At 44.6% G+C, this 21,788-nt stretch overlaps 1 protein-coding gene across 2 annotated transcripts in view; it reads right to left on the bottom strand.

The window, feature by feature from the left end:
- Nucleotides 1-16,214, bottom strand: part of Slc25a43 (solute carrier family 25 member 43) — a 35,106-nt gene extending 18,892 nt beyond the window's left edge. Inside the window, exons 1-3 of one of the 2 annotated variants that reach the window (XM_036175262.1) lie at nucleotides 15,823-16,214; nucleotides 8,070-8,311; nucleotides 2,543-2,715 (exon numbers count right to left, since the gene is read on the bottom strand). In XM_036175262.1, the coding sequence (XP_036031155.1) occupies nucleotides 2,543-2,715; nucleotides 8,070-8,311; nucleotides 15,823-16,097 (690 nt within the window). In that variant the 5' untranslated portion in view covers nucleotides 16,098-16,214. The remainder of the gene's footprint in view (nucleotides 1-2,542; nucleotides 2,716-8,069; nucleotides 8,312-15,822) is intronic. The other variant, XM_036175261.1, reaches the window with a different exon arrangement.
- Between the last annotated feature and the right edge of the window lie 5,574 nt (nucleotides 16,215-21,788).

The following is a 21,788-nucleotide window of genomic DNA, read 5'->3' as shown; positions in this document are numbered from 1 at the left end:
ATCTGGTTTCTCTGTTTTTGTTGTTTTCTTGAGGCTATATATGAGGATGACCTTGAAGTTTTGGTCTTTTTGGCTTTATCTCCCAAGTACTGGGATTACAGGGATGTGCCACCAAACTCAACTCTGAATGCAGTATCTTGAAGCTCTATGTATGCATTGTCTAGAAGGTTCCCATACAAAGGGAAAAATGATTAAGACTGCACTCAAATTTTCACTGCCAGTATCTCTTGCCCTTGTTGGTGGCAGACTATTATGGGAAGGGTATAGCTTATTATTGTATATATGGTAAGGGTGCTTAGTAACCGAGGACAATGTGCAATGCATGACGAATGTTAATGCCTTTAATATATAAAGACCTGTTACCAATCAATAGGAGAATCTAGATATCACCCCAAATTGGCAAAGGGCACATAAAAATGATAAAGAAATGCAAGGGGCAACTGTGAAAAATGTACACCCCCACTTATAAGCAATGGATTGGAATTAAAGCAATGTAAGCACATTTTCACTACTGTATTCACAATGACTGAGAAATGACAGGAGATGTCAGCGGCAGGAGGTGGATCACTCTCCCTTATTGCTGGTGCAAATGAAGCCTCTAACTTTTTTTGGAGTCTAACTTTCATTAAGAGCCTGGGCATGGTGACACACGCCTTTAATCCCAGCACTTGGGAAGCAGAGGTAGGCAGATCTCTATGACTTTGAGGTCAGCCTGGTCTACAGGACACATAGAGAGACGCCATCTAAAAACAAAAACAAACAAACAAACAAACAAACAAACAAACCAGCAAACCAGGAGAGAGAGAGAGAGAGAGAGAGAGAGAGAGAGAGAGAGAGAGAGAGAGAGAGAGACTCTGTGTGTGTGTGCACACGGCTCATGCTTAAACTCCAAGGACCCTGGACCCTAGAGGCTGAGGTAGGAAGCTCTTAACTAGTTTGAAGCCCTTCCTGGGTCATGTAGGAAGATCAAGGCCAGCCCTGGCAAATTAGGGAGATCTTGGTACACGTACACACACACACACACACACACACACACACACACACACACACACACAAATGTAAGGGCAGGGGGTGTAGCTCAGTGGTAGTAGAATGCCTATCTAATTCACACATGTTCAATCCTCAATACCTACAAAATAAAATGATTTAGACTTATTCAAGTCTTGTAACCTTTAAGTGACTTTCTAGGGATATGATTTGAAAAAAACAGATTTCATTACACTGTTGTTATACTTAAGAATTAGTAATAGTCTCATTATTTAAAAACTGAGAAATTTTAACTATTTCTAACACATTCATATGGTGAAATAACATTTGATAATTAAACACTTAATGGCCTGGAGCCGTATCTGCTATGTGATAAGTGAAAAAAGCAGATTACTAAAGTTGGCCTAAATAATTTTTGACCATGTTTTAATATGTGCACTCTTTTTGAAATCAGAAGTTATGTTCATTTGAAGGGACACTAAGGAGACTTCATTTTGTACCTGCACTACAGTCACATCAACATGGCAGTGGTTCACCTGGACCAGGAGAGGAAAAAGGCGAGCCAGACAGATGAGATGTTTTGAGGACCCGAGTGGCAGAGTGGAGTGTCATCATGTCTGAAGACAGCACTGACCACACTGGTCAAAGGATGCTGGAGTAGAGAAATAGGAAGTGGGGAGGAGCATAGGAAGTCCCCGGAGGGACGACTAGTCAGAGTCACGTGGAGAAAGCAATGAGGGTGATTCCTCATTTCAAGTTGCAAATGCAAATGACTCCGGATTCATTTCCACAAAGAGCTTCAGGGACACACGGAGGACATACAGAGGCTAAGGAGGCAGATAAGCCAGTGGAGTGAGCAGGGTGAGGGAAGGCACAAAATCGCCAGTCCAGCTTGGATTTCCATTACCCACACGTGGCTGTAATCAACACCTCATGTTACATCAACTGATCAGATTTGGTTTTGTTGATAAGAATTTAGGCTAAGCTAGTTCTTCAATTTGCCGTCTTCACCGTTTGCTTTTGCCTTTGTGCTCCATAGTGAACCTGCTTCCCCGGGGTAGTTGTTAAGACAATGCATGGCCAGTTGCACCAAGTTAGAACCCATTTGAAATGCAGCTTCTTTTGGACGTCCCTTGCTGTTCTATGGTTCTTGGTTTATCTTAGTCCTAGCCAGCCAGTTTTACTGAGGGAAGGCATGGTGACAAGAAAGAGTGCTATGCCCTCCTTGTGGTGGCTTCAAGAGGGCAAGTAACTGGTTGCATACTGCAGTGTCCTCCTTTTCTGGTATTGCAGGAAGGAGAACTGTAAGTGATGTATTCAGTGAACAGGAAAGAGAAGGGAGACTCATCTGGAAGCTTTCTAGAAGATAGCTAGTCGCTCTGAGGTTAGCAGAAGTGTTACAGACTGCACAGTATTTGCATAAGCAGCTGAACTCTGTAGACACATGGCATCAGTGGTGGGGTTATAGGGCAGGATGGGGAGTGGAATCTAGCGTTCTTTGTGGTTACCTAACTGCAAACGCTTCAAGCCCCACCTCCCGGCCAGTGATCCGCACCTGCATCTTTCTCTTCACAGTGTCAAAGGGGAAGGAAAGAGTCTGGCTCACAGCAGCAGCCACGCAGACATTGGCAAAGTTCTGCAGGTGGGAGAAGCGGTCCCGGGGTCCATTCCAGATTTTCTCCAGGTTCATGTATACTAGAAGGGAGCCAGCAGAGAAGGGAACAGCACCTGGGAATCAAGTACAAGGAGACGTTGCTGTCTGGGGGGGGAACCACTGGAGCAAAGGAATGCCTATGGGGGAATATACAAGGGGAAAAGCAGGGGTCTGGGGATATTTAAAGCCCTCCCAGCTAAGGAGAGGGCATTTTCTGGGGTGGGGTGACAACACCATATGGTCAAGATGCCTGAACTGGTTCATTCAAGGTTGGTGCAGTTTATTGTCAACACATAGTACATAAAAGACCTATAAGCAAATCGTGAGAGCTGGGTGTGATGACACACACCTATAATCCTAGCACCTAGGAGGTAGAGGCAGGAAGATCAGTAGTTCAAGTCCATCCTCACCTACAAAGCAATGTTTATGCCAGCCATACTTGACTGCATGAGATACTGCTTCAGGCAGAAGAAAAAACAACCCCAACTAGATGCTGAACTTAAGTTTGTGATACAGATGTTGAACAGCATAGGGGTGAAGTGCACTGGTGTTGGCAACTTACATTAAAATCACCAAAGGAGCCAGGTGGTGGTGGTGCATGCCTTTAATCCTAGTACTCAGGAGGCAGTGGCAGGCAGATCTCTGTGAATTCAAGGCCAGCTTGATCTACAGAGAGAGTTCCAGGACAGCCAAGGTCACACAGTGAAACCTTGTCTCGAAAAAAAAAAAAATCACCAAAGAAAAAGAGGGACTGATGGATGGCTCTGAGGGATGTATAAACATGTGGTCTTTAGTGAGTATACAGTTATTTACAATTTTTAGAACTGTGTGTTTGAAATACAAAGAAAGGAGAATAGAATGAAAAGAAACATTGGGGAGGAAGACACTGGGGGAGCTGGGAGTCATTTCCATGGTACTGAAGGGCACCTGCTATTCCTGCAGAGGATCGCCTACATCAGGTGGCTCACAACCACCTGTAACTCCAGCTCCAGGGAATGTGACACAATTTTCTAGCCTCCACAGGCACACACACACACACACGCGCGCGCGCGCACACACACACACACACACACACACAGTTACAAAGAAAATAAAATTCTTTAAAAAATTACTTCCATAAAGGAAGTCAGTAGGCAGCGCTTGATCCTCCAGTTTTGGAGGCTAGAAAGGGAGTGTTCTCTAGTGCAAAAGGAAGCATTCTGTGATAACTGTGGCTATGGATGTTACCTGACCTTGCCTGGATGTCTTAGGGCCTGGTTAGTATCTTACACTGTGGTACACTCACCTTCCTAGTTACTAAGATGATGAGCAAATAACACACTATTTGGTACTCTCCCAAACTTCCAGAAACTTTCAGAGCCATCTCCGGTTTACAGATGGACTAATTTGTCCCTGAAAAGTGAGATTTGGGCTAGAGAGATGCTTCAGTGGTTCAGAGCACTGGCCATTCTTCCAGAAAATTGAGGTTCAATTCCCAGCACCACACTGTGGGTCAGAACCACTTGTAACTCCAGTTTCAGAGGATCTGACACCTTTTTCAGGCCTCCATGGGTACTGCACACATGATACACAGATATGCATGTGGGCAAAACACCCCTACACATAAAGTAAGAAGTAAAACTATAAAAAGAGATCTGCTAGATCAGATACAGCTGCAGATATAGCTCAGTAGTAGAGTACTTGCATTGCAAAGGGGGGGGGGCAGAATCCAAGTGGGATGTTGTTTATCTTTAGGCATTGGTATGATTTAATAAATACATATTATAAATGTATTAAAAAGGACTCACCAATTTTCTATTTTTACTAAAAAACATTTGGGGAAGCTGGGAGTGGTAGCGCACGCCTGTAATCCCAGCACTAGAGAGGTTGAGACAAGAAGAACAGGAGTTAAAGGCCAGCCTTGCCTACATAGTGAGCTCAAGCCTAGCCTGCACTACATTAGACCCTGTCTTGAAATAGGAATTGAGGGACCTTTTGCTGTGTGTTGAGCCCTATGCCAGGTACTGAGATTACAACTCAGTTCTGGAGATATTTACCATCAAGTACAGGAGATAGCCAGGGAGTATTACATATGACATCCTTGATATGTACCTACAGTGGGCTATACAAGATGCTTGATGCACACAAATATCAGAGTGATCATTTTTTTTTCCCAGAAGAACCGAGACAGAATTGACAGAAAAGAGAATTATCTCTGTCTCTCTGTGTTATGTTAGAGATTGAATATATAGTCCCAACCCCACAATACCCACCACCACCTTTTTAACTCTTTGACAGGGTCTCAGGAAATTGCCTAGTCTTATTTGAACTCTGTAGCCCAGATGGGCCTTGAACTTTCACTTCTGCCTCCACCTCCTGAAGCTATCGGGGAGGGGGAGGAGAGAGGGATTACAGACCCAGCATGTCTATAGTTGTTTGAGATAGGAACACTATGTAGCCAAGAGTAGCCTGGAACTCATGATTCTCCTGCCGTAACCTCTAGAGTACTGGGATTGCATCATATGTGTGTATCACAACACTTGGTTTAGAACAGAAAACTTTTGAAGTGGGTCTTGAGCAAAGAGTGGGTCCATCAGACACCGGGAGAGTGGGAAAGCAAGTCCAGGCAAAGGCTGTGCATACTACCACGTACAAAGAGTGTGATCCTCTAGGAAGCACACGGATTACTATATGACTTGAACTTGAGAGCAAGTAGAGGCATGCTACAGGAGAAGATTGAGGTAGGGCAGACTGGCAGAGGGCAGCCCGGAAGAATCTAGAATGCCATAGGAATTTTGCCCTTCCCCCTTAGCTTCTAAGGATTGCAGTGGAATGAGGGCAGAACATTTGGAAAGATCACCCCCATCTGGCATCAGTACACAGGGCACACCGGGCATAGGTCCACAGATAGGAACAGAAGAGACTGACTCTGTAGAGTCAGTAGGAAAGACGACAGGCACTTGAGCTAAGGCAGAAGAGCTGGCTTGATGAGGGGACAGGCTTGTGCATTAAAAGAGGTCAATGTGACAAAGCTTAGCAACTAGAGGGGAAACAGTCAGAAGAGGAACCAAAGTGGTTCCTGAGTTTCTTCAAGCTTGGGCCACTGGGAGAAAAGAAGACAGTTTTGTTTTGTTTTGTTTTGTTTTGTTTTTAGTTTTTTTGAGACAGGCTTTCTCTGTAGCTTTGGAGCCTGTCCTGGGCTCACAGAGATCCACCTGCCTCTGCCTCCCGAGTGCTGGGATCAAAGGCGTGCACCACCACCACCCGGCTGGAAGGCAGTCTTATTTACTAGGGGATGCATAAAGAAAAGAAAATTTGAAACTAAAGAGGACATCAGATTTTGCAACTAGGGAACATGGAGGTCCACATGTCCATTAGAGGCATGGTTCCATTAGGAACTGGCATAAGTCAGTAGCTAAGGGTGAAGGTTCCAGAATCATAGTGTCAGGGTATCCCACTGCCTGTGTGACCTTGGGCCAGGCATGCAGCTTCCAATATGCACCTACTTCCTCATCCATAAATGAAGAGGTTGTTCAACAGGCAAAAAGTTAGACAGCCCTGGTAAGATGGCACACATCTGTAATTCTAGCACTTAGGAAGCTGAGGCAGGAGGATCAAGCATTAAAGGGCAGCCTGGACTACATAGCAAGTTCCAGGCCAGTCTAGGTTACTTAATAAGACTTTGTCTCAAAAATGAAACAAACAGTGAAATGTCAGATATGAAGCTGAAGCTCAACATGGTGGCTATAGTTAATAACAATGTATGGCACATTTCAGATTCTTGATAGGAGAATGGGGGAACTCACAATAGAGAAACGATAAATGTTTGAGGTGATGGATATGCTAAGTGCTCTGATTTGATCATCATTGAATATATACATGTATCAAAATATTAAATGATAGCCCATAAATATGTACAAGTATATATCAATTAAAAATAAAGAGAGCTGGGGGCTGGAGAGATGGCTCAGTGGTTAAGAGCACTGACTGCTCTTCCAGAGGTCCTGAGTTCAATTCCCAGAAACCACATGGTGGCTCACAACCATCTGTAATGACATCTGGCGGCCTCTTCTGGCCTGCAGTCATACATGCTGTATACATAGTAAATAAATAAATAAATCTTAAAAACAAAACAAAACAAACAAAATCTGTAAAAAAAAATAAAATAAAGAGAGCTGGAGAGATTGGCCAGCAGTTAGTATGCTGTGTTCTTGCAGATGAGTTTGGATTTCAGCACCCATGTGAGAACATCCATCCAATGTCCTCTTCTGGACTTGATGGGGACCCACATTTCTGAGCATATAACTCTGCATATATAGATCTATACATATGATTAATAAATAATAAAAATAAACTTTTGTGGGGGGAGGGAGAGTCTTCAAGAGTGTGGCCCTGGTAAGTTGACCATGATCCTGTGGATAGCCCTATACCTATAAATGTGTGTGTGTGTGTGTGTGTGTGTGTGTGTGTGTGTGTGTGTGTGTGTGACAGAATGGACCTGGCAGGTTACTAACAAAGAAGACATTAGTTGAGGAGGGGGTAGATATCTTGGAGGAGTTATGGGAGGAGTAGGATTATGATCAAAATACATTATGTGCAATTCTCAAAGACTTAATAAAAATATTATGTTAAAACCTAAGAATAAAGATAAAAAATTTTGAATGAGAAATCGTAGTCAAAGCTTCTAGAAAAGTACTTAGTACCCAGTGAGTACCCCTAAAAATGTTAGCATTATTATTAAATATATTAGGAGTCAAAATATACTCATGCTTGATGAAGCTACTAGCTTAGGGTAGAGTCATCTAGAGAGGGGATGCAGGGTAAGAAAGCCAATGTAGAAGGCTGGATATGGTGATATGTGCTTGTAATCTTAGTACTCAGGAGACAGAAGTAGGAGGATCACTGCAGGTTTGAGTCTAGCCTGGTCTACATAGTAAGTTCCAGGCCAGCCAGGGCTATAGAGTGAGACCCTTTCTCTAACAAACAAACGAATAAACATAAACATAAACACCAACGAAAAACAAAGCCAATGAAGGTAAAAATAAAGCTGAGGAGGAGCCTGGGGACGAAACATAAGCAAGCTGGCAATGTCAGGTGACCCAAATGAGCCAGATATGTTGGATAAGAGAGATGTGAAGACACCCAGGAGACAGTGGCACCCTAGAGACCAAGTCTCTAGAGGACAGGGTGACTAATCTCATCTAGTACTGCGTAGATGGACCGAATCCTTCTGAATTTGGCAAACAGAGGCCCTGTGTATGTGCAGCTCTGTCAAAGGCTATACCTGTCACACACTGAAGACTCCTGTCCACTGGGCAGTTTTGAGGGCTTTTCTGAGTCACTTGCATTGTTTGACCTACAATCTTGAGGCCTCTGAAATTGATTTAAATGTTCATGAAGGTATATAATACCTTCACATGTGTCAAGAAGAGATCAAATTCCACCTTACCTAAAACAGTGAGGGACACCCCTCGATAAAGGGCCAGGAACCCTTCTTGTTGATAAATAGTAGAAAAAGCATGGATAAGACCCTTGTAAGATGGTTCCAGCATGTTCTGCACAATCAGCCGGGTTTTGATGAGGTCTGTAGGGTATGTGACAATCATAGAAACCATGCCTGCGAGACTTCCGGCCACAATGGAGCTCCACTGGGAAATACGGCCCAGGTCATCCATGAACAGCACAACAAACCTGGAGGGGGAAACAGAGAAAGCTCAAGATATGAGCTTTGGACTATGCTGGCATGCTTTACACCACTTCAAATGTCTCCTAGCATTTGGAAGTGCTTTACAATGTGAAAAACACCACAGAATTCTACTGGGATTACTGAGCAGTAAATTTGAATTCCACTATCGTCATATAATGCTAGCTAGCTTTAAGGAAGAGCTGTCCAGCTTCTGACTGACGTCTTCCCCAAATTCTTCCCACTTCATTGCCAGCATTTTCTCCTTTTATCTGTGTAACCATCTAACTTGCTGGTGGCCTGTAAAGGCCCCGAAGCACTTGGCACTTGCTACACTGGAATGCATACTTTCCATACTCTTGAAGTTTAAAGGGAGTAGAAATTCCTGAAACAACTACAAAATGCAGAAATGTCCACTCTTCTCTAGCACTGGGAATGGAACTCAATGTCTTCTATGCATTAGGTATACACTTCTGTTACTGAGGTACATGCCAAGTCCAACATCCCAGAAATTGAGTTCTGAGCCCAGCAGTCCAAGCCAGTATCAATTTAATCATAGCCATGGGGCTTTGGCTTCCTGCAGAAGGCCCTACATCCAGCTAGCTGTTTAGGATATAAGGATTAACTAGCTAACCTACAAGGAGGTGACTGGTTGGATGACAAGGATGCCACCAATTTAGTTGTTTCAATGCCTTGCTCCCACCCCAGAAATGCTGTCTGATAGTCATGTGGTGGTTGGACTTCTTGGTTCTGGGAGATGTCTGATTGGAGAATTGGAGTGGAGCTGCGGTTTTACTAGTTATCAGAAAAATAACATAAAACCAGTGACAAGATATCCACTTCTCATCCAGCAGACTGGCATCATATCAAATGATGGAGAGACTGTGTGGAAACTGACACCTTACCCTTTGCTGGAAGGAATATAAAATTGGCAAGGTCATTTTGAAATATCTAAGTAAATTTGGAGAAACATATTTTCTACCATGTAATTCCATTTCCCAGTTCATAGCCTAGAGGAACTCTTAGAGATCTACATGTGAAGACACACTACAAACATTTATTTTAAGAATGAAAAGCTCCAACAATTAAAAAGTGAATAAATATGTAGGGGAGTGGAAAAATGATGGCATTGTCGTTCAATGGATCCCATCTGATTAAAATGAATGAGCTTAGACAAATCATAGAAACACATGAAAGAAGCCATAAAAGCATGAATGAACGAAAGAAGCTGCACTGTGGTATCTGACAACCATAAACAATACAACCCATTGGTATTGGTTGAGGTAAACAGGTACCTAGGAGGAAGTAGAAAAGTTAACCCCTGGGAAAGTGAGGAGGGGCTAGAACCAAGAACGAAAATTTAGAGGACTCTATCTTCAGGCAGGCTTTGTTATATTTAAGGTAGATACATGGGTGGCAGGTCTTGTCACATCACATAGGCTTGTAGTCATGGCTTCTCGGGAGCTTGTGGCAGAAGAGGCACTTGAGCTCAGTAACTCGAGACTGCTTGGCTAAGACTCAAACTCAAAAATGAAACAAAGGGACCGAGGATGGAGTTCAGTGATAGCATGATTATTTAGCATGCTCAAAGCCCTGGATTTGATGCCCAGCATCACAAAAAACAAAAACAAAAGCTAACCAACCCCCCCTCCACACCCTTCTAAACATCAACAAAGATATTTTGGGCTTGGTGGTATGGACCTGCAATCCCGGCACTTGGGAAACTAAGACAGGAGAATCTTTTTTTTTTTTTTTTTTTTTGGTTTTTCAAGACAGGGTTTCTCTGTGTAGCTTTGCACCTTTCCTGGAACTCACTCTGTAGACCAGGTTGGTCTCAAACTCTCAGAGATCTGCCTGGCTCTGCCTCCTGAGTGCTGGGACTAAAGGTGTGTGCCACCACCGCCCGGCAAGACAGGAGAATCTTTTTTTCCCTTTTTTTTTTCTTTTTAGATTTATGTATATATGTATGTATGTATGTATGTATGTATGTATGTATGTATACAGTATTCTGCCTGCATGTGCCCCTGCAGGCCAGAAGAGGGCACCAGATCTCATTACAAGTGGTTGTGAGCCACCATGTGGTTGCTGGGAATTGAACTCAGGACCTCTGGAAGAGCAGTCTGTGCTCTTAACCACTGAGCCATCTCTCCAGCCAGACAGGCTGGAGAATCTTGAATTTGAGACCAGTCTAAGCTACAGAACAAGTAAAAGATCTAGAACACAAAGAGAGAGACGGTCTAAAAATAGTATGTAAAGCGTGGAAGGTAGGTGTATGAGTGTTTGACAAACTAGTCTTTGTATTTCTCAGTAGGTTTACAATTTAGTTAAAAATTACTTTGCATGGACTTTTCTAAATGCAAACCACCTGCCTCTGCCTCTTCAGCAAATCCTACTGGCCTGAGCAATCCACAAACTACCCTCGTATAAGCCTTTTTGGGAAGCAGGACATCCCCAATCATGAGTGCCTACCCCAGAAGAAATATTTATAAGAGTACTTCTACATAGCACACCCTTCAAGGCTACAAAAAAGCAAGGTAACTCCTAAGTGATGAGGCTGGAAAACTAGGAAAAATTGTACTTTCTGCCATAGAATGGTACAAGGAGGATACCGAGAGCTTGGAATAAAAGTAAGTGAACAGAGTTGGGCTAAAACAATAAGTTTATCTTTTACAAAATGAAAGCATTCCCAGTTCTTTGGTTCTCAAACTTCCAGTGGAAGGGTAGGTTTCCTGTTGTTCAGATGACAGCTGGCCTGATGAATAATGAGTGGCATTCAGATGAAACCATCTGAAGTTCATTCGTAACATCTCCTTCAAGGGCTTATTGGTGCATCTCAATTGGAAACCTGGCTCTGCTCCCAGCACTGAAGGGAAATGATATACAGACAATTAAAGCTGGCATTCACCAGTGGGCCACTGGCCTCTGTGTTAATGCCGGCACACTGTTTCTTTTCCCTGGCCTGTAGCATGAATCTTAAAGGTACTTGTTAATAAAAACAAACCTGAGGCCAGTTATTGGGGTGAATGCTGGAAGATCAGAGAAGCAGAACAAGCCACGGCTATCTCACCTTGCTAGTTCCTCAGGTGATCCTGTTTCCTCAGGCTGGAAGCTTCTGAGTCCTCCTCCACATGAATCTCAGCTGAACTGTGTTGCTCCAAAGCCTGAACGCTTAACCAACCAAATGCTTAACAAACTACATGCTTTTCTCACTTAGTTCCTGATCCTCACGCCTTATATACCTTTCTCTTTCTGCCCCCACTCCCTGAGATTAAAGGTTGGGTTTCTGGGATTAAAGGCATGGGTCACCATGTTTAGCTGTTTCTAAAGTGGCCTTGAACCTCAGAGATCAGCCTGGCTCTGCCTCCCAAGTGCTGGGATTAAAGGCGTGTGCCACTTCTGCTATGGCTTGCTCTGACCCGTTTTCTAGCCACTATTTCTGGCTCTGTTCTAGTGGCTGTCTGTTCTCTGATGCCAGATAAATTTATTTTGGGGAACATACAATATTTCAGGGGAACACAATACCACACTGGCCAGTCAACCTGGAGGGACAGGAGACACACGAAATCGAAATGATGGTCTGATTGTCTGCAGCGAGCTGGAGAAAACCCTACTTGGAGCAAAAAGCAGCACCGTTCTTCCTCACTGTCCCCTTCGTAGTCTCTATCCCATGCAGCCATTCTAGGACATGGGCTAATTTAGTGCCCATTTGTTGACCATGATGCACCAGCTACTGCACTAGTTCTCAGCACAGAATACCTAGGAGAGCTCAGCAGTCCTGACAAGGAAATGACTGGTAGAGGCATTTAGAGGGGAGGAGGCCCTTGGTTTACTAAAGTACTTGAACTGGGAAGAGGAACCCTATCTCATTATGCTGGTTTGTTGTATGAACTAGTCTTAACTACCGAATGCAGAAAATGAAAAAGAAGAACTGAGGAAGTTCTTTCTTCTAAGACTCCTAACCTCTAATCTTCCCTTAGGAGAGCAAAGTCAAGGGGCTAAAGAGATGGCTCACTGGTTAAGGGCACAGCTGCTCCTGCAGAGGGCTGGGGTTTGGTCCCACAATGGCAGTTCACAACCATCTGTAACTCCAGTTCCAGGGGATCTGGTGCCCTAATCTGGTGCACCTATGTACATGTAGGTAAACACTCATACACATGTTTGAAAAACAGAGTCAGTGTAGATAACTTTGTTAGGCTACCAATGACATCATTGTGGTCCTTATATGTTAAAACTCTGTCTGACTGGCTGGGGAGGCAGTGTTCTAGTTTTGATCTTCCTCATGTACATACAAGCATAGAAGATTTTTTTTTTCAGTGAACCCGAGATCAAATGCACTGGTGATCTGCAGGAACTCCTTCCTTTCAGCTAGTGAAGTCTACACACACCCTGGATATGTGTGATCAGTACTTACAATTCTAACACAAGCTTATGGTTGGTTATGAAATGAGGAAATGGGGGTGGCTCTGAAGAATTCACAACTCAGGGACCCAAACCAATATATATTCAGACACACAAGCAGTTGTGAAATAAAGTTGGAAGAGGACCTTCTTTTTGATGCATTTAAAAGCCACCCATTGTATCAGCTATCATTTGCTTGTGACAGAAACATAGCACCGAACTTTCTAACCAGTAATCTTTCATTGTCGATCCAATGAAGCAGACATTTTAGCTGTGTAGTCATGGATAGAGCCCTGGACTAAGGAGCCAGAGGATGTTTTCAAGTTCACGCTCCGTCACTGTAATTGTGGATAATTTTTCAACCACTCCATTCACTGAGTATGCTGGATGTTTTGTTCCAACCCATGATCAGACAGTGTACCGATATTCCCTGCCACCTGTTTTGCAAATTCATGGTCAGGAGAGAGTGCAAATGAATGGGTATAATGAAAAGCTATGACTACCTTCTTTATGTAGGAAGGATGGCCTCACGACTGATCAACCTTTCTAACTACACCTTGTCATTCACCAGAATGCTTCCTTTCAGTTTTCAGAAAGAAAACAATCTGTCAGAAAAAAATATTAGCAAGTCTAGTCTACATAACTCTTTGCTCTTCTCTTCTCTCTCTTCTGTCACCAACCCATTTCAGATCACTCTGAGCTGCTGCATGGTGTGACAGGCTGGACCACCGCCTGCGGTCTTTCTCCTCTTTCATCCTACCCCACCACCACGAGGCAATCATTCCCCTTGAATTTCTAATCACAGCACTGCCCCCACCCTGTGCAAACATTTCCCACAGCCACCCTCACATACCAAGTCTGATTTCCAAGAGCTCATTCCAACCTGCTTTTCCAGCCGGTTGTGCAGCATGCCTTTCCTCTTTGCCTGTGTTGACATTACCTGCAGCGCCTCATCTTTGCCCTGAGACTCCTACTCACTCTCCCAAGGCCAAACTAGATAGTTTTTTTTCTCCTCTGTGAAGCCTTTCTGTCTTCTCATCTCTCATCTGAAGTGTACATTTCTATAGTATCTTTAAAATTCATTATTTTTTATTTTTATGTGCATTGGTGTTTTGCCTGCATGCATATCTGTGTTGGTGTCAGAAGCCCCGGAACTGGAGTTATAGACAGGTGTGAGCTGCCATGTGGGTGCTGGGAATTGAACCTGCATCCCCTGACAGAGCAGCCAGTGCTCTTAACTGCCGAGCTCTCCAAAGTGTACATTTCTATAGTACTTGATCCACTGGCTATATATATATATATTGGAGCTGAGGATCGAACCCAGGGCCTTGCGCTTGCTAGGCGAGCACTCTACCACTGAGCTAAATCCCCAACTCCAGCAATTTATATTAATTAAATTAAATTTTATGTTTGGGGACTGAGATATACCAGTCTTTTTTTTTTTTTTAACTACTTTATAAACTGAGGTAGGGGGCCCATACTGCGTTCATTCTTTCACTGTCTCCAGCATCATGTACATGGTACTTACTTCTGCATCCTTACTAATGACAATTGAGTGCAGAAAGGTGGCATGATGTACTGCACAGTATGAGGTTTGAAATCAGAGGGCCAAGTAGTAGTACTGCCACTGACTAGAGGTGTCCCAATGTGAGCTCGGTTCTGTACTGAAAGTGGACATAGTACTTCCTGTCCTATGGACTGTACTGGGCAGGATGCAGAAGTTGTAAATGATCTATGTATGTAAGACAGCTCATAGAAAAGCCATGTCATTAGAATCGGGCTTTGAAAATCTGTGCCCTCCTAGTTATCCTTTGTACGCATTCGGTCTTATCCAAAGAAAGATTTCCCTACTGCTTTGTGGAGAAGAGAGGGAAATAGGGAGAAATTGAATCATTAAAATTCAAGAGTGCATGCCAGATGTTGCTTGGGTAACAGCAGAAACCACAGAAGACGGCCTGGAGTACTCAAAGGTAAGGATGAGTCCTTTCAGAGTGCCAACTGCCAGGCAAGCCTTCCAGCTCTGGCCTCCCAAGTAACAGTGTCAAGGTAAAACCTTTTGACCCTCTTCCAAGACTGTTCTATGTGGTTAAGGCTGACTAGTTCTTAGGGCGGGGAATACAGTGGCAAAACACCTGACTCGCCTGCTGCAAGGCCTGGGGTCTCATCTCCAGCACTGGAAACAAAATGAAACAAAACAAAACAAAACAAAACAAAAAGTAGCCTGACCAGCTCCTGCCTGTAGGCTGTTTGTCTAATTGAGAGCCAACGCCAGCCTTTAGGGCTGGCACTATGCCTATCTGATGAGGAAGGTAGGGACTGTCGTCCCCAGTAGAGAAATAGCCCCTCCTCTAGTGATGCCATCGCTGGCTTTCTTCTCTTAGGCTTCCTTTCCAGCTCCCATGCAAATATTCTTGAGCTCTTGTTAAGGTCACTCCCATGTGCCCATCATTTGCATCTCTACATCTTTCTCTAAGTAGCAGTGCTTGATGTGGGAGAAGGTGAGGAAAGTCCACAGGATGAGATCAGTGGGTGGCTGGGGGTGGGAAAACACTGGGCTGAGGAGACAGGTCCCTGCTGAGGAAAAGGAAACTTCAGGCCCCATTGGATCCTAAAGCCAAGTTAGGCTGCGTCTGGAATCTTTCTGAGGCAAAAGACTGGTCCCTCTTCCTGTACTGAGCACTTACTCCTTGGGTACACTGGTCTCACAGACACACCTTCAGAGCATTCTCTTCTAAGCCAGCGAAAGCAAACATTTCCAAGTTACTGGACACTGGGAATGGTCAGACCTTACCTCCTTGAGAAACCTTTTTATTTCTTTACCCCAAATATCATTTGCCAATTCTGCCTCCTCCCCTTGTTCCTCCCAGAAACACTAAAGATTTCACAAAACTGCAACTTGCAGGGCGGGAGTCTCAAAAGCATGTGCAAAACTGGTACCTTGTTTTAAGGGCCACACATACAGCCTTGTGGCCCCAAGAAACCTCCCCCCCCCCCCCCCCCCGCCGCGTGATCCGGAAGGAAGGGAGGCTGGGACTTGTTAGGATTCCCAGTGCTGGTACATCAGGGTGGTGGCTCGGCCACCCCAGTCGGACCTCCCGACCCCTCCCTCTTGGGCTCTTACTTTCGGTAGGCTGCCAGCTGCACCATGCTGCAGGGGAAGAGGCGCAGGCATGCCACGCCGTTCCCCTTCCACAGGGCCCTCGGCCCCTCAGCTAGCCACACTCGGCGTCCAGTGGCCCACAGCCCCTGCGAGTGGCCTCGCACCATGCCGACCTGGGCCAGCACGGTGGCGAGCTCCAGGGGCGCGGTGAGGCTGAGGCTCAACGCCCCCGCCAGCCCTGCACACAGGAGCCGCTGGCTGCCGGTTAGCCGGCCATCCCGCCTCCACGTAGCCATCGAGACCCAGCCCCGCGCGGGCCACCTCGTGGCTGGTGTCCCAGGGCTCGCGGCGGGCCACCGGTAGAGTGGTCCGACCAGGCCCCGCCCGGCATGGGGCGGACTCTAGAGATGAACTAGGGAAGCCGGGCGGACGCCTGAGCTTCGCCTCCGGGCTAGGGTGGGATCGAAGGCAACTTTCTCAGGTGTCTGAGGCATGCCCAGTCAGTGTGTATTTGCAATGCAATTGGCAAGACTGGGGCTTCCATTTTCTGTGGCGAATAGTCACCCTGTCCTCTCAAGGCCAAGCCAGCAACACTTGTTTCCTAGGTATTCACAGGTCCCTCTACCTTGTTGCTTCTCTGTCCCTTTTCACATTCCATCTCTGCCTCCCTGACTGTCTTCTCTTCTATCAACCTCTTTTATTCTTAAACCCGACTAAAAGGCTGTGCAGAATGAAGAAAGGAGAGACCTTGGATAACAACCACAGCTGCTACCTAGCAGACACTTGCCAAACACTCGGTGCATTCAAACCAGCTTTTTAGCAGATATGGCCTCATTTGCAGAGGCTGTGGGTGTGGTTAAAACGTGAACTCTGTCTTAGAATCCTTGGCCCTGCAGATGACCGGTCATATGACATAAGGGATCTCTTTGTGCCTTGGTTGCTTCACCTGTACCATGGAGATGGAACTTTCTAGGAGTTGCTGTGAGGAATACATGAACACTGACTCGGACAGGTATCCAGTCTGTCTGTGTTGTTTTTATGAGGTCGTGATTAGATATTACCTTATAGAAGAGGAAACTAAGACAGGGAGATGATCACTCAAGGCTGAGTGTCCACTGCTGCAGGGTTCACATGCAGGTCAATTTTAGGCCTGCATCTACTAAGGGCCACATACAAGGGCTGCATAGTACAACTGCAGTGTGGACGTTCAGTGATTCTGTTAGGTAAGAACAGGGCAATAAAGATAAAAAGGTGGGTTGGGGATTTAGCTCAGTGGTGGAGTGCTTGCCTAGCAAGTGCAAGGCCCTGGGTTCGATCCTCAGCTCAAAAAAAAAAAAAAAAAAAAAAAAGATAAAAAGGTGCTGTGACTTGGCCAGAATCTAAGAAGGATTTTAATGAATTAAACACTTTCCACTTTTATTTCCATTTTTAAAAGGGCACAACAATAATAATTACAAGGAAAAGGACAGTTAGCAAACACACTGTTAGTGAAAGACATCCCAGGTTGCCTTTAGGTCTGCATCTCATTTTCTATATTGATTATCATGATGCTAATGGAACGTTTTCCTTTTAAGTTAGGCATATTCATACATGCTGACACATACTAATTGTACATATGCATGGGATATAGTATGATGTCTGAATATGTGTCACAGGAATTTCAGGTCCTTGCCTCAGTTCACAACTAAGAAACTGGGGAGATGGTTCAGTGGGTAAAGCACTTAGGGCAGGCATGACGACCCCTAGAATCCATGTCAAAGCTGGGCACAGGGGCCCGTGTTTGTCAGAAACAGTGAACTCCGGGTTTGGTGACAGAACTTGCCTCAGAAATTAAAGTGGTGCTGTCAGAGCGATGGGGTGCAGGAGAAGATAGGCAGGAGGAAACGTCTATGTTAATTTTAAATGTAAAATAAATAAGTAAAAGCAATATATTGAAAAATAACGAGGACAATGATCGCGGAAGACTCTTTTCTTTCTTTTTTTTTCTTAAAGATTTTATTATGTAAACAGTATTCCCTGCAGGCCAGAAGAGGGCACCAGGTCTCATTACAGGTGGTTGTGAGCAACCACATGGTTGCTGGGAATTGAACCCAGGACCTCTGAAAGAGCAGTCAGTGCTCTTAACCACTGAGCCATCTCTCCAGCCCCAGGGAAGACTCTTGATGTTGGCCTCTGGCCTCCACATGTACAAGCATGACTAAGCTTGCTCCTCATGCTCCCTACCCCTCCCCTCTTGCTCCCCACCCCTCCCCTCTTGCTCCCACCCCTCCCTCCCTCTCTTTGCACATATATGCACCAAAATTAGTGAAGGGCCTATTTTGCTTTGGCCAGAACTGAGCAAACAGAAACTTTGAATCCCTCTCAGCTTTGTCCAGGTGAAGTGCCAGGTTGGAAATAATGCATATATAAATGTAGCAGTGAGTGCAAGTTATTAGAAGCTGGAGATAAGTCTTTTTCTTGTGAGAAACCAGCTTAGCATCTGGTACCAGGGCTCCTGTGGGTGGCTTATCCTCACCCCACCATGGATTTTCCCAGGGGAAATTCTAATCCTTAGGGCCCTTGTTACATAGATACAATGCACGGCGATCAAATCAAGGCAATTAGCATATCCATCACTTTAAACATTTACAATAATTTATTGTAGATTTCAAAATAACCAAAAAGAGAATTTTTGAATGTTTCCAACACAGAGACAAAGAAACTTGCTGAAAAAAAGGAACCATTTTAAGTCTTGCAAGCGATAGGCTAAGAAAGATGAGGTCTATTTTAACCTCTCCAGTGTAATTTTTTCCTATGCAGATTCACGGAATATTAAAATGACTAGCAGCAAAACATGTATTCGATGCTTTCTGCATTTTCATGGTGACGTACTAACAAGATACGTTCTTATTTCCCTCAGCTGGTGTCTTTCTCTTCTGTTAAGCACTGGGCATGGCAGTGTCTCCACTGGGAGCACTTATTTGCATTACGGAAGCCGGGCTCTGCTCTGAGCAGCTAGGGGAATACTTATTTATCTTGCCTAGTGAGTTGTTGTGGTAAGGGAATTTCCTAGCTGTGGAAAGTGGCAGAATGTAGCTTTCCAAGGCTGAAGATCAGAAGATGCAGGATTGTAAAAGGGCATGAAATGGAGCTTTGGGTTGTGGCAAGGATACCTTCAGGTACGAGTTGTGCCCTAAGCACTCTGTTACCACTGGGATTAGGCCCCAAAGCTCTGTCGTGAAGCATCTCTGTGGGACTGCCGCTGCCTTATCCTGTGGCACAGAGAGTTGGCTCAATTGAGCAGTGTCAACTGAAAAAGAAAACCATTTTCTTTTGGTGCTATGGAGTTGAACCTGTGGCCTTGTACATACTAGGCAAGTACTCTACCACTGAGCTGCGACTTTTTCAAGTCAGCTTGTATGGGAACTTCAAATGTCCCTTCTTGGAACTGTGCACTCTGCCTTTTATTTCTTTTTCTTTATGGTTCTTTTTGTCTTTAGATTTTCAAATGAGCCAGAGATGGAACCACCTTAAGTCTAGAAAGCTATAGGCCAAGAAAGATAATGAGGTCTATTTTAGCCTCAAAAGCATATTTTGGTATGTTTTTCCCCCTGCAGTTAACACTGAACAGTAAAGTGACTAGCAGCAAAGTGTGTATTTGATGCCTTCTGTGTTTTCAAGATAATGTGCTCACAAGATGTGCTCATGTCTTCCTGAGCTAGAGTCTTGCTCATCTGTTAAGTACTGGGCATGTGAGGCATGTCAGTCTTTTTTTTTTTTAAATGTCCTGGGCCTGGAGCCCAGGGTCTCACACATGCTAAGCAAACAGATTGTGACGTGTAGACTCTAATTTTACTTGTTCTTTTTTTTTCATACCTATTTAAAAAATCCTCTACAACGATCCTTGAGACCTCCAGCCTTGGGAAGTGTGTAGCATGTGAATTTGAGATATTATACTAAAAGCAAACATATAACTAAAAAGAGATGCAGTCAGTAAAAAGTTGTAGAAGTGATATTGTGGCAGGAAGTAGGTGGGTGGCCAGCTGATGCCAGCCAGTAGGTAGCCTCCTGTCACCTCAGTCACTCCAACTGTCACCTTTCAGTTTCTCTTTTCACTAAAGAAATCCTTGGGGTTGGGGATTTAGCTCAGTGGTAGAGCATGAGTCTATGGGGGCCATATCTATTCAAACCATCACATGACTTAATCTTGAAAGAATCTCTGACTGTTAGGCATCACATCCTAAAAGTTCCATAACCTCCCCAAACAGTACCACCAGCTGGAGACAAAGGGTTCAAGTACATGAGCCTATGGGAGAACATTTCTCTTTCAAATCAACATACCACGGTAGTCTCTAAATCTTGAGATGAAGCCACAGTTGCTGCTATTGGCTTTGATGATAGGCCTACAGGTTCAAGAAGATCAAGGCTAGTGTATCAGATATCACTTAATGTTTCTGTGATAAGTGTATCTAGGTTGTTTCCCTGGTATTTCCAGGTTAGAACCTGTACATTGTTTCAGTTTCATGTAGATTGGTCTTTATAACACAGAACATTGATTAGCTGTTTACAGCTTACACGAGGATGAAACAGGATGTTACTGTAGAGAACAGAAAAATAATTTTGATATACCACAAAAGACGTTTGTAAAACTCACTGAATGTGGGGCTGGAGAGATGTGGCTCAGAGGTAAAGATCACTGACTACTCTTCCAGAAAACCCAAGTTTCGTTCCAAAACATTTATGTCAGGTGCCTAATAAATGCCTGTAACTCCAACTCCAAGGAGACATCTTCTGGTTCCCATGGGTACCCATATATATATATGGCATTAATACACAGACAATACTCATTTACATAAATAAAGATAAATAAAAAATTTTCTTTATTTGTTTTCCCAGGCAGAGTTTCACTGTGCAGCCTTGGCTATCCTGGAACTCACTCTGTAGACCAGGCTGGCCTTGAAGTCACAGAGATCTGCCTGCCTATGCCTCCTGAGTGCTGGGATTAAAGGCCTGCACCACCACTGCCCAGCATAAAAAAATAAACAAACAACAGGAAAAAAAAAAAAAAACCTTTTATGGGCTGGAGTGATGTCTCAGTCCTTAAACACCAATGCTGAAGACAAAAACCAAGCTGGGTATGTGGGGATGACACTTAGTGATAGAAAGTTTGTGTACCACACTCAAGGCCCTGGCTTCAATATCCAGCACAGGGAAGGGAAAATGGGGGGTGGGGGGGATGGGGACTTAGTTGACACGACCTTTGACCTTTGGGGAGCAAGACAGAGTTGGACTTGTACTGGTAACTTGCGGCTTGCTAGCAGGTAGCGTTGGTGGCCTCCCTCTCTGTCCGGGATGATGGGGTTTCCCAGTACCCACCCCTGCCCCCGCCCCAAAAGGTGCCTGTGGTTGTTGCTGTTTACAGTCTGTTGGATTCCTCAGGTGATGTGCTGGTGGTCCCCATCAAGCTCCACAAGTGTCCATTCTGCCCTTACACTGCCAACAGAAGGGCATCCTCAAGCGGCACACCTGATCGTACACAGGTGGGCGGCCTTAACCCTGCGAGACCTGTGGCAAGAGGTTCACCGGACAGGAACACCTCCGGAGTCACTCCCTGAGCATTAATGTTGGTGATGCCGCTGCCAGGCTACGTCCAGTTTCTAATCTGAGGGTCTGCCTGTCTTTCACTTCTCTGTCCCCCTGAGGTTTTTAGAGAATTAAATGATGTTTTCTTTTATGGGATTAAAGCTGGCTGGTGGTGTTTAGAAAGTTAACACTGGCATGGGAATAGAGAAATTTTCTAAGAAGCTTAGGTTTTGCTCAAGTATAGCTGGCATGAGGCCAGAACTGTCAGGGCTGGCAGACTGTGGGCCTTTCCCCCTGCTATGGACGTAGAGTAAGCTGTATCCCCAATTTTCCACCAGACTCAGCACACTGGGGTGGGAGAGTAACATATTTTCATTTTTACAGCAAGTACTCTTATCTTAACTGCTGAGTCATCTTTCCAGCTC

Source organism: Onychomys torridus, chromosome X (assembly GCF_903995425.1).
Source record: "Onychomys torridus chromosome X, mOncTor1.1, whole genome shotgun sequence".
NCBI classification, from domain to species: Eukaryota; Metazoa; Chordata; class Mammalia; order Rodentia; family Cricetidae; genus Onychomys; species Onychomys torridus.
This window is presented reverse-complemented; position numbering and strand designations above follow the sequence as displayed.